Source organism: Gymnoscopelus braueri, assembly GCF_963280865.1.
Source record: "Gymnoscopelus braueri genome assembly, chromosome: 18".
NCBI lineage: Eukaryota > Metazoa > Chordata > Actinopteri > Myctophiformes > Myctophidae > Gymnoscopelus > Gymnoscopelus braueri.
The window spans coordinates 868,103-881,848 of record NC_137618.1 but is presented as its reverse complement, the minus strand read 5'-3'; the positions used below and the strand labels follow the sequence as shown (position 1 = coordinate 881,848).

Genomic DNA, 13,746 nt, shown 5'->3' with positions numbered 1-13,746 from the left:
GGAACCCCCCCTAGAAGCAAAGATTTGAGTTAAAAATGTTCGCTTTAAAATATATATATTCAAAGATTTGCACACATTTTGACGATTTTTCCAAGTGCCGCGCTACAAGCTTGTAGATCTGCTATTTTTGAATAGCCAAAGAAATCTGAAATGACACGGATGCGTCCAAATATTCAAGCCAAGCAAAAAGTACCTGTACTAAACTGTGCTGATAAACTCACCTTGGATCAGTTCAAGGTGATTTGTGAAGCTTAAGGCCTCAGAGAGGCTGCTGTCCCGTCCTGTCCAGCCTGTCCTGCAGGCTGGATGCTGAGATGTGTCCTGACTCCTGACAGCACCGGACGGGACACAGCGTTCCAGTCTTATCCGGGTCAAGGCCAATATTATGTCTCATCTGAGGGCCATCATCACAGTCGTCAGCCTGCACCACTTCCTCTCCTCTCCTCTCCTCTCCTCTCCTCTCCTCTCCTCTCCTCTCCTCTCCTCTCCTCTCCCCTCCCCTCCCCTCCTCTCCTCTCCTCTCCTCTCCTCTCCTCTCCCCTCCTGCTAGAAGAAATACTCAGACTTTTTATATCTAAAGCACAAGGACACGTTGGTAGAGGTTTGGGTTACAGTATGTTCTTAACCTTGACATGATGTAACTGGTCCAACTGGTGACATATAACGCCCCGTTGTGCAGTTTATTTGAAATTAATAATCCAAAAAGAGCTGATAGGGCTGTCATGATTACAAATTTAAGTTGATCATTAATTGTCACTCAAATAATTGCGATTAACTATTTAATTGTGTGTTTGGCCGTTGAGCATTGAAACATATTGTATGAATAAAAAATATTATTAGGCAAAATTTGCACTGGACAGATATGACAAATAACTTAAATATCAACATAATTATTGACATATTTAATCATTTTATACATGTAAAATTGCAGAAATAGCTGATCTACAAGCTTTTTTTCAACATGGAAACAGTTATGATGATTATCCAAAAATAATTGTGATTATTAAATCATTGCGATTTGGCGATTATGTAATAATTGTGACAGACTACTCACTGACATCCATTTTACAGTGACACAGCTCTCAAGTCACTTAAACAAATGCAAACAAAGCTGTTTCTGACAATATACAGTATAGCCTCACAAATCCTGGTACACCATTTACAAAATATATATATATCAACTTCATGTTGCTTTCATGCTGGAAGAAGACCTGGACTAGATCTGCATACTGTATCTGGATGTTCAAATAGTAAAATCAACAGGAAGTTTACATTTAAACAAACGCTGTACTGGGTTTTGTAAGAATCAGCTTTGTTTGTGTTTTGTTTATGGGCTTGTTTATGGGATTGACATTAAATAGCTGTTTCAAAGTACAGTGGAAGTCAATGAGGAGCTATTTATCTATTCTCTCGGCTTATGTCAAATAGTTGTTTGTTCATGAAACATGCAATATAAATTCAAGCAATTATTTTCTCCGCCAGGCCGAAAGGCATGGCGAGAGAGTATGTTTTACCCTCTGTCCGTCCGTCCGTGTGTCCGTCCGTCCGTCCTGTCTGTCCGTTAGCAGCTAATCTCTGGCACCGTTGGCCCGGCCGCTGCGAAACTGTGCACACACACTCCCTGGATGCCAATTCAGAACCTTTGGCCCAAATTTTTCAGATTGGCCTGTTATAGCGCCACCAGGAGGCCGATATGTGCAAAACACATTTATTGATACTACTCCTACAGATTTTGTCCAAACATCACACAAATCGGTACACAGTATCTCTATAGTCATGTGATCAACACAGATTTATCCGATTTCCCATATTACATCCTGATTGCCTAAGATTGGCTTCCAAAGTTTGCAGGATTGTTCCGTTTTGAACAAAATGCCTCAAATCATGAACGCAGCTTGCGATATCCGTGAAATTTCAGACGCACATTTCTATTAGGCCGTGGAAGAAATGCCACCCTTTTCACATTGGCCTGTTATAGCGCCACCAGCAGGTCTAATTTTGCAACAAAATGCCTTGGAACAAAATGCCTCAAATCATGAATGCAGTGTCCGATTGCAGTGAAAAGCCCTTGAACAAATGGCACCCTTTTCACATTGGCCTATTATAGCGCCACCAGGAGGCCACAATAACGTACCTGACCTGGCGGAGACCTGTGCTCCGAGGAGCACTTTTTCTAGTTATTTATGTATTTTTGATTTGTAATTAATTGCATAATGGAGCAAGATATATTGCCAGTTGGACTAGTTACTTCTAAGTACACCTCTACCAAGTGTCATATTGCTTTTAGTAAACACCACAATATTAAAAAAATATCTGTTACAAGTGAAAGTCATGTATTAAAAATACATGACATACTAATATTTAGTAAAAGTACAAAAGTATTGGCATCACAATATACTTAAAGTACCAAAGTAAAAATACTAAAACATTAAAAAAAACATTGCTAGTAACTAAAGCTGTGAATGGTAGTGCAGTAAAAACTTACATTATTTGTCTCTGAGATATAGTGGAGTAGAAGTAAACGTGTGGGGATTTGTTTTATTTATAACTCACCTCAAAACTGTACTTAAATACAGTTCTTGAGTAAATGTACTTAGTTACACCACAGCTCCAGAGTTGCCCAAGTTCACAGTCCTTCCATATACTACTTTGCTGGCCGCATCAGAAAAATGCCATGCATGCACACGCACACACACACACACACGCACACGCACACACGCACACACGCACACACACACACAAAGCCTTCCCCCTCTCTCCCCTGTCATGAGGCAGAGTAAAGCCGGCCAGAGAGCACATCAATGCGGGCCCTGGGCTCATCCGTTGGTGCCCCCGAACAGAGAGATCAGCAGAAAGGGGTCTCAAGGTTATAACTTTGGATAAGGAAGGATTTGCGGTCGGGGGCCAGTGGAGCTGATACAAGCACTTTGAGTTATTCTTTTAGGGCTCATGGTCACAGGAGGAGAGGCAGTGTTCATGCTACACTACACTATGTCCACACTATGACATTGATCTTATCATATTATTTATGCTGCATGGGGGAGGGGGGGGGGGGGGGGTTATGGGGGCCATATTCCCTTTAGATGCCTTCAAGCCCAGTGGTGGAAAAAAGTATTCAAATGTTTTTACTTAAGTAAATGTCCGGAATTCAAAATCTTACTTGAGTAAAAGTACAAACGTATTGGTATAAAAATGTACTTAAAGTACCAAAAGTAAAAGTAGTAACATGTTTGAAAATAGCCGATGTATAAAATAGGGCTAAAGTGGTTAATGTATGTTTTATAACGTAATCATTTATATCTGCAAAGTAACTAGTGATTACATTTTCAAATAATTGTAGTGGAGTAAAAGTACAATGTTTGCCTGTGAGATGTACTGGAGTAGAATTAAAAGTATAGACTATTGGAAATACTCCAGTAAAGTAAAAGTACCTACACAAATTACATAATTACAGTACTTGAGTAAATGCACTTAGTTACTTTACACGACTATTCAAGCCTTCCTTTGAGAATATCATCGCCATCTCCCATCTTTTTGTTTGTGTTTTTTTCTCTCGTAAACACAAAGATAGATCTACGAGCTTAGAAACCGTTGCGGTTTGAGCTTGTAGATCTGCAAATGTTTTGCTGTTTTTTAATCTGAATGATGGTTTCCAGCCGGCAGCAACAACATATTATTCCACAGTGTGAAATCTCTTTATTGATCACATACAGTACATACTGCTGTGGAAACTAAATGCTCTGATATGTTTTATCGGCTCCACTTTTTCAACACGTTGACACATTCATTCCCCTCCTGACCCTGTGTGCAGTTTGCACACTAATACCTGATTTACACACAGCCAGTGTTCTGACAACACGTTGCAGTGTGACGTCCAAATGATCTTAAAAAATACAGCCCAGGTTTAAACATCATAATAATAATACAAATCTTCTATAACCACAGCATCCATATTTTGGGGGGGACATTAACCAAAAATACAAGATCTACAAGCTCACAACATGTCGTGTTGCAACACGTTGTGAGCTTGTATATCGCCTATTTTTGATATAGATGGAAAAAAGTGGTCAAAGTACAGTTTTAACTCAAGTCCGGTTCTCTATGACTTTTTGATTGTTTGATTGAATACTTAACAATTTGAAAAAAGTACAGGTATACAATAATGCTACTGTGCTACAAGTATAACACAAAAAGCCCTGAGGGCTTGTTTCCATTGTGGTCCTATGTATTCAATTCATCAAGACATAGAACGACTATTACAATAAATCATCAATACTCGGGGCAATGAAAGTATATTCACTAACCGTGTTGGGTCATTTATTTTGGCAAGCTAGGAGACTTGTCGAGGTCCAGTTGATAGTTGCAAACAGGTGCTATTTTATGGAGGTGGAGGGTAGGGAGTCACACTTTTTGATGGCTGGTGGTATTGGGCATTCCACATTTTGGTGGCTTAATAGTAGAATGAATTGTCTAAGTGTTTAAGTGGATTTGTATTAACACTGCTCTCACTCTTTGTGTCGCTGCAGTGTAAGTGTTGGCCAGGCTTCCGGCTGAAGGACGACGGGAAGACGTGCGTGGACATAGACGAGTGTTCGTCCAGCCTGCCTTGCAGCCAGCGCTGCATCAACACCTACGGCTCCTATAAGTGTCTGTGTGTGGACGGCTATGAGGCCCAGGAGCGCAGCAGCCGCAACACCTGCAAGGCTGTATCATGTTAGTCTGCCTTGTTCTTTATACCTACTTTGTTTCTGTGTGGCTCAACTGTCAGCCTTTAATCCATGAAGACCGGGAACGCATCTGTGTCATTATAAGATTTATTTGGCTATTAACTCTCTCAGTGCCACGCCCCGAGTTATCCCGAGTTTTTCCTGAATACCCTCAGTGCCAGAACGAGAAATCCCGAGTTTTTACTTTTGACTGTAGTCGCGCTATTCTGTTTATTTTTCATGATCACTTTCGCTTCCTGACTCCTTCAGACTCATTGGGTTCCGGTTTCATGACGCAGATTCCGTTTCCGGTTCTCATTTTTTTCCCGCGGTCATTTTCGGCCAGAATAGGGAAAGTCACGGTTTTTCACACGGTATAAAAAACGAACGGAGAGGTCCACGTCTACTCTCTTTGGTCTGGGTGACGATCAGTCATCGTAGTCGTGTATCACATCGTAATTTAGCCCGATCAACGATTGTCGAAAATGTCACATCCGGTTATGACCGGATGTGACGTGAGCCTGTTTGGGAGGGGGCGAGTGAGCCAGCGAGGTCATCAATGTGTCGATTTGCTGCTCTCTACTGGTAGAACTGTCGTATGGGTTTAAAAACCCAATCAGATAATTTATTTGAATGAAGAATTAAAAAATTAAAAAATTAAAAAACACGCAAATTGCTGGCACTGGGGGAGTACTTTATGAAAATACTCTTGGCAGTGAAAGAGTTTAAAATAAAATAGCAGATATACAAGCTCATAGCGCGGCACTGAGTGCCGCGCTATGAGCTATGTTTAAAGCAAAAAAAATTAACTCCGATCTGGGCTTCTGGGGGTCCCTGGAACAACATATTTTGAGATAGGGGTCCGCGGCCAAATACATATCATTTTGGGGGTCCTTGACATGAAAAAGTTGGAACACCACTGATATAGCTTACTGTTAGGATTTAGAAAACATTTTTAGATATGTATTTGGCCGCGGACTCCCATCTCAAAATGGTTCATTCTAGGGACATTCCAGTCGACTAAATATCATAAGATTATTGTCGACTAAATCTACAGTTGATTTAGTCGACTAAAATCTATGTTGGCGGTGCCTTGATGGAGTCGTAATGGCTGATTTTACACTTGGTTGCATGCTGTAAATAGCCGATCCACAAGCTCACAACACGTCGCAGCGCGACACGTTGTGAGCTTGTAGATCTGCTATTTTCAGAGCGCAACACCCGAGCACAACCAAACATAAAATCCCTCACTAACATTTTAGTCTAGTTTTTATTTGTTGACGAAATTGTCAATATATTTAGTATACATAGTTTTAGTCATCATAGCTTAGTTTATATGTAGTTTTCGTCAGTGAGAAAAGGCAGTCGACAAACATTTTTAGTCATAGTTTTAGTCGACTAAATCCACAGTGGAATACGGTGCTGATTATTCCTTCTATCCTCATGTCTGTGTTTCCTTTCAGCTGAGGAGCCGTTCCTCATCATGGCCGACCACCACGAAATAAGGAAGCTCAGCGTGGACGGTTCTAATTACACCATTCTGAAACAGGTGAGAGAACCTCTCCGCAAGTCACAGCCCTCTATGCCACTGGTTCTCAACGTCCGGGGGTCCAAATATGGACCCTTACGGGTCTGTAACTCTTGAGAGTGCATGTATAAAGGGAAACAAATGGTTCCATTTGTACACACTCAGATTTAAATGAACGCTTGAGTATTTTACGGTTTAGATTGGGTCCCCATGGAGATGAAAATGTGTATGAAATGGGGGGGGGGGCGGGGGGGTGTGTGTTTTGGGGGGATGTGGGGGGCAGCTTACTTTTTAAATTTCAAGTTCACAGTAATTAGATTGACTCCTATAGCTAGGATGAACGTGTCAGTCACAGAACGGTATCACCTTCCATTCACTTCTCACAGCCCTCCTGCCTCAGAGTGCGAGGAGGTATCATTTGTAAATTGAGACAGTGGGCTTAAACATGAACCCTACCACCCCAGGAAGAGTAGTGTTCACTGTGGTGAGGACTAATGAGGATCCGTAATGAACAATAAACAATACACGCTGGACAGTGTGAACTCCACCACCACATCGCAGAAGAAGAAGAAGAGGGTAAAGTATTTTCTAATGAGCCTAACGGGGTCGTTGAAGCAGAAAGCACTAGTGCACCAGAGCCTTAATGGAGCAACAATTAAGATGGTGGCGGTGACGTGCGTTGGCTCCCATAACGAGGCCCCATTGTCACTGTCACCGCCGCCACCTCCCAAACATGCTTCATTCCAGCTCATTTCAGTGGGCCGGCTGTAGTGGCAGGAGGAGTGAGTCATTATGTAGATCAGCCTCTGTGTGTGTGTGTGTGTGTGTGTGTGTGTGTGTGTGTGTGTGTGTGTGTGTGTGTGTGTGTGTGTGTGTGTGTGTGTGTGTGTGTGTGTGTGTGTGTGTGTGTGTGTGTGTGTTTACATTTAGCGTCTTTGCATAAAGCAGTAAAACATCCCATTAATCACGAGGCAGTTGATAACCAAATTGAATCTCTGATGGCGGTTGTAGCATTTTCTCTGTGTTGTAGGAAACGACCCAATGGGGCTGCTGGGAAAACAAGGGGCGTGTCCTCCCACGCCCACTCAGCCCAGGATCTCTTCTGTAGCTGTACTGGGACTGGGAAGAGAAAAGAGCAAACTTAATATGCACTGAATAACCTTCACACAAAGACAACAATACTGAATACATAATCAGCTGAATAGCTGATTATGTATTATGTATTATGCAGGGCGGGCTCTCTGAATGGTTAGAGAGCCCACCTGGGAGGCCGCGGAGGTCCCGGAGGTCCCGGGTTAGTTTCCAAGGCCTTAGCAATATGTCGAAGTAAGTGTACCTGAGCAAGACACTTAACCCTTAACTGCCCCCCCCCACCACGGTCCTCTGAGGGCAGCACTCAGCTGGATGAAGCTGAAAAACAGTTCCCCGGTGGGATAAAAAAAAAAGAAGAAAAGAGAGAGAGAAATTGTGTGCATTTGCCAGTGGTGGAAAAAGTACTCAAATGTTTTGCTTAAGTAAAATTATCAATACTGCAATGTAGAAGTACTCTGTTACAAGTAAAAGGTTGGTATCAAAATGTGCTTAAAGTACCAAAAGTAAAAGTACTAAAATGTTTGAAAATAGCAGATTTACAAGCTCACAACTGTGAGCTTGTAGATCTGCTATTTTCAAATAGCCGATGTATAAAATAGGGCTGAAGTGGTTAATGTATGTTTTATAATGTAATAATGTATATCTATAAGTAACTAGTAACTTAAGTTTTCAAATAATTGTAGTGGAGTAAAAATACAATATTTGCTTCTGAGATGTAGTGGAGTAGAAGTAAAATTATAGACAGTTGGAAATACTCCAGTAAAGTAAAAGTACCTACAAATTGTACTTCAGTACAGTACTTGAGTAAATGTACTTAGTTACTTTACACCACTGGCATTTGCCCACAATATATATATATATATTATATAATGCAATCACTCACATGGAGTTGCGTTGAGAAACCTTAGACGTCCATCAGTCCCCCCCCACACACACACACACACACACACACACACACACACACACACACACACACACACACACACACACACATCCCCCCCTGCTGTTCAAATCTGGGCACAGTGCAAAGAGCTCAGAACGCAGACATTTTGACGGGTAAACACAGCTGACGTTAATTAATGAATGGGTGTGTTTAATTTACAGTACAGTATGCCTTAACTGTGTGCCAGCATGTTACAGCTCCTGTACAGTTAACTTAACGGCACACAGAAACTATTAATTGACGTTAATTGTTAATTACCTGCAGCTGAGCTTACCCATCAAAATGGCTGCTTTGATAAATACCCTAGGGGTCCCGGACCCCCTGTTGAAGACCCCTGCGTTAGAAGTACAGTACGTGTAGTGGCAAATATCACCCTCCCCCAAACACTGGCCAATTGTGTTCGTTTGATTCATTGATTGATTGATTACTTTATTAACCATTGGTACAGTCATACAACAAGTAAGACGCGCGAACGCGGGAAGCGAACACAAAAAAATAATAATAATAATGAAAAAAAAAATGAAGAAAAAGTAAAAAAAAAGATATATATATATATAAAACATTTCTGCGTTAAAAGGAGCATCTTATAAAAATACAAATTCCCCAAAAAATAACTTTGAATGTTTTTGAACAATTCAACAAAGTGTTTGAAGTGCCTGTTTCACCCACTTCCGGGGGGCGGAGCCAAAATCCGAGCCCGATGTATTTGTTCGTAGACCCCCACTTAGGGGGGGTAGAAAAAGTTTCGGAGCGATTCGGGCACTTTTCATTTAACATGGGGTTTCAATGGGGAGTTTTTAGGAGCCTTCTCCGGGGCGTGGCTTCCGGGGGAAGAGGCGGGCTTAAACGCAACCTTGACAGGTGTGTTCAGTTTTCAAAGACCTTTCATTTGATGTATGGTACGTCTATATTGGACATTTACTTGGCTGCACACAGGCAGTGCACACAATAGTGCACACAGAGACACGGACAGAGAGACACACCCACAAGCCGAGCATGGTTTCATAGTAAGCTCCACTTGCGTGGAGGCGCGCCTCCTTCCGCTGCGTTCGCAATAATGTTAAAATTATAACACAAAAAGCCCTGAGCGCTTGTTTCCATTGCGGTCCTGTGTATTCAATTAATCAAGACGTATGAAGACATACAATAGACGTATAAAGACGGATGTGCTGCGGTGGATTCGAACCCCCGGACTCTGCGGCGGTGCATGGGGGGCAGAGCTACTTAACCACTGCACCACCCGAGTGCGTATTATTCAATGGTAACTAGATTCTACCAAGCCCCGCCCCCTGCCTGCCTGGCGATTGGCTGAATGCAAAAACGAAAAAAAAACAAGGACCAGAGTTTGCCCCCAACTGCACTCAAAGACTTGTCAGAATCTAGTTGTAGAAAAATATCACGCTTTAGCACTGAACCACCTGAGCTCTGTAAAAGTGACCATTTCTTGCCCACTGGCTGTCCTTCATGGTGACTTAGGCCCCTACTCCCCCCCTCTGAAGGGGCCAAATAATGATACCTGCCGTCCTGACTGCCAGATAGAGCAGATATGACCCCCCCCCCCCCGCAGGAGAAAGCTCTTTCAATCATGGCTCGGTCTCCTCATCACCATCATCGTCCCAGAGCCATAAAGCGCTTGAATCAGTCCTGTTGATTATCATAAATGGTCCAGTGAGGTTTAACCCTTTAACACATTGACCGCCAGAGGTTAATCTCATAATGTACTCACCAGTGCCAACGTTTTATTGTTGTTTTTTGTTTTTTTCACGTCGCCACAGATCTTGTTAAAATCCTTAAGATTGAGCTGTGCACTGTTTGTAAACATCGCGGAGATCTCACTGCTTCTACCAGTGAAGACCACGTGTCAAACGGAGCCGCCATGTTTGAGTTCTGACCGTTTAAGTTAACATGGGAAATGCGAGGATGAAAAACTACATGTTTACAGGGGCTTTTACAGGGGTTATTGTGTACGACTTAGAATGGAGGCAGACGGGAAACAAAAAACGTGATCGCACTTCCGGTCGAGATCGGGTGGTGTTACACTGAAAATGGTCCCCCTAGAAAATTAAAAAAAAAAAAATAATCGAAAAAAAGGAAAAAGCACCACAGCCCGTAGGCTACGGGATTGGCGCTTAACCGTTGGATTTAACGGCCCGTAGAACTACGGGCCCGGCGGTAAATGTGTTAAGACCGGGGGACGCATCTGTGTAACCACTTTATCCATATTTTATACTTTTGGCTATTCAAAAATAGCAGATCTACAAGCTCATAGCGCGGCACCGAGTGCCGCGCTATGAGCTTGTAGATCCGCAATTTTTTTTTAAATCGTGTTTTTTTTTTGCAAATCTTTGAATATATATCTATAAAGCAATTGTTTTTTACTCAAATCTTTGCTTCTGGGGGTCCCTGGAACCATTTTTTTTTAGATGGGGGTCCACAGCCAAATACATATCGTTGTGGGGCTCCTTGACACTGACATTAATATTATAGCAACATAAGTGTTTCAGAAAACTGTTTTAAACTGATTTAGAAGACATTTGTAGAATCCCCTGAAGCAATAACATTTTAGTTAGAAATGCTCGCTTTAAATATATATATATTCAAAGATTTGCACAACATTTTTCACGATTTTTCAAAAATAGCAGATCTACAAGCTCATAGCGCGGCACTCGGTGCCGCGCTATGAGCTTGTAGATCTGCTATTTTTGAATAGCCCAACGAAATCTAAAAATGACACACAGATGCGTTCTCAGGTCTTAAAGAGTTAAATGGTCCAGTGAGGTTTAAATGGTCCAGTGAGGTTTAAACGGGCCGGCGGTGCGGGGCCATTCTATGGGGGTCTCCACCCTGGGCCCTGGCCTCTTCCTCTTCCTCTCCATCCATAGTGTCTGTGCCGCAGTGTCCATGCCATCCACAGCTCACATGAATCACTGGCATGCTGACTGTAATGGACGCCGGAGTGGGAGAACGTGCGTACGGTGTGAGCTAACTAAGTGCTCCTGGTGGACCCTCCACTGACCTCACATCACACCGTTACGTCACGTTACCGTACCCCCCGTTTCAGACGCACACAGACACGCTCCTCCATTTATGTAAATCTCTAAAGAGCCAATGAGAACCACTGTTACCCCCCTTCAACCCGGGACAGCGTCTGTGTCATTTTAGATGTGGATATACTGTAGCAACATACGTTTTTTTTTTTCAGGAAACTGTTAGGCTTTAGAAGGTGTTTTTTTAGAATGTTTCTCAGGTCTAATATACCTGTCATCACATGGTACAAACAACACCTCACAGACCAATAGAATCACTGGTGGTACAAACAACACCTGGACCAATAGAATCACTGGTGGTACAAAACAACACCTCGACCAATAGAATCACTGCTGGTACAAACAACACCTCGCAGACCCTGTGCTGCTGGTACAAACAACACCTCGACCAATAGAATCACTGGTGGTACAAACAACACCTCGCAGACCCTGTGCTGCTGGTACAAACAACACCTCGCAGACCCTGTGCTGCTGGTACAAACAACACCTCGCAGACCAACAGAATCAGCGGTCTGAAGAGTATACTGCAGCAGCGCTGGCTGGCGGAGAGAGGTTTTCCCCAGGAGACTTGTTGGCGCCTGTCTCTTATGAGGGTGTTGATGATCTGAGTCGATGAAGATGTACTCTTACAGTATATCGCCTGTCAAGATTTTCCTGACACGTATTTCTCTGCACCCACACGGCGCTAGACGCCGCGGGGGGGCTGTGCTTGTTTGGGGAGCAGTTTATTCTCTGTCTGTGGGCTGACACAGCGGGGGGTCTGGTGAGCATGACAGGGAAGGGAAGTGCTTCACTCTTCCTGCTTTGATAGGCCTTCAGTCTCCATTTCTTCTCATGTGGGTCTATATGGCTCGAGGCACTGACTGGATCTTGTGGGAGAATCGCCTCCGAAATCAATAACTGCCTGGTGGATTCACAGGCCGTTAATACTGGAACATGTTAACCCCTTCAATCCGGGAACGCATCTGTGTGTAACCACTTTATCCATTATTTTATACTTTGGCTATTCAAAAATAGCAGATCTACAAGCTTGTAGATCTGCTATTTTTGGAAAATCTTGAACATTGTGCAAATATTTTAATATATGTGTGTGTGTGTATATATATATATATATATATATATATATATTTTTTTTAAAGGTAACATTTTTAACTCAAATCTTTGCTTCTGGGGGGGTCCCTGGTACTAAATATTTTGAGATGGGGGTCCACGCCCAAATACATTTTGGTGTTCAAACTAATGAAAAGGTTTGAGCACCACTGATATAGCAACGTAGGTTTTTCAGAAAACGGATTTAGAAGACATTTGTAAAATGAAGCAAAGATTTGACAGTTACACAAGTTGCTTTAAAAATATATAGGATTTTTTAATAGCCAAAGAAATCTAAAAATGGCACAGATGCGTTCCCGGTCTAGATAGGTTATGAACAGCTCTCTGTGAAGGATTAGATTGCTGACTTGATGCATGCTGTTTCAAATCGTCAGTCGTAGGCACTTCTGTGAATGTTTGGTTTCCCGCTGTTGCTGTGTACAATGGAGGAGACAACGTTTGATTTCATATTTATCCTTATTTCATCAGTTTTGGGGGTTTTCTTGTTTACCCTTCCAGCTTTCCCTGGCTAGTGTCTGAATGCTGTTCAGGGTAAACAACAACAACCTCTATTTCCAAATAAGATGTTGCACCAAAATGTTTTGGAACATTGGAAATTAAGTTCTGGCCTAGCAGAAAAAGTTGCTTGGCTGTCTGTGTCCTTAAATAGCCTTACTTTAATGTGTGAAAACAAAACAAAAAACAAAGTGCTAATGCAAATATTTTATAATGAGGTAGTCTGTTTATCCTTAATTATGAATCCATATGTTACGTATTAAGGATACTTACATGGGTTGAAACACAGCCACGTTCAGCTATGCACACCTCTAGGTTCCCGTGTTTGATTCCACTGTTATTCAATCAAGATTGTGTTGTGGACATAACAGTATATACAGGGAAACAAGACAGCCTACATGTACAGAAAGTGTGTGTGTGTGTGTGTGTGTGTGTGGTGTGTGTGTGTGTGTGTGTGTGTGTGTGTGTGTGTGTGTGTGTGTGTGTGTGCGTGTGCGCGCGCGTGTGTGTACGCTGTCGTCTGTGTCCAGATCCCATTGTCTGAGAGGATGGCGAGTCCTCATTGCCTGGGCCTCTTACCTTAAGGCCAGTCAATGAGGAAAAAGTGTCGACTAGGTACATTTGTACCGTTTATAGAAAGGCTGGCTTTTCAAGCCACCCTGTAAAAATCTGAAATTCACACATTCAATCTAAAACTCAACTTAATTGCACTTCTAGAGCCGTGTGAGCACGTAGTAGATCTGCTATTTTCCATAATGCATTGAGACAAAGGTTGATAAATGGAAGTCCACGGGCAAACAAACACAAACACAATTTGGGGGTCTT

At 42.4% G+C, this 13,746-nt stretch overlaps 1 protein-coding gene across 1 annotated transcript in view; it reads left to right on the top strand.

Annotated features, from left to right (window-relative positions):
• The window catches only part of LOC308105811 (low-density lipoprotein receptor-related protein 1B-like), a gene marked incomplete at its 3' end in the record, with an annotated part of 706,266 nt that overhangs the window by 521,326 nt on the left and 171,194 nt on the right, over positions 1–13,746 (top strand). The window contains 2 exon segments of the mRNA XM_080456736.1: positions 4,527–4,713; positions 6,170–6,255. Coding sequence (XP_080312862.1) covers positions 4,527–4,713; positions 6,170–6,255 — 273 coding nt within the window.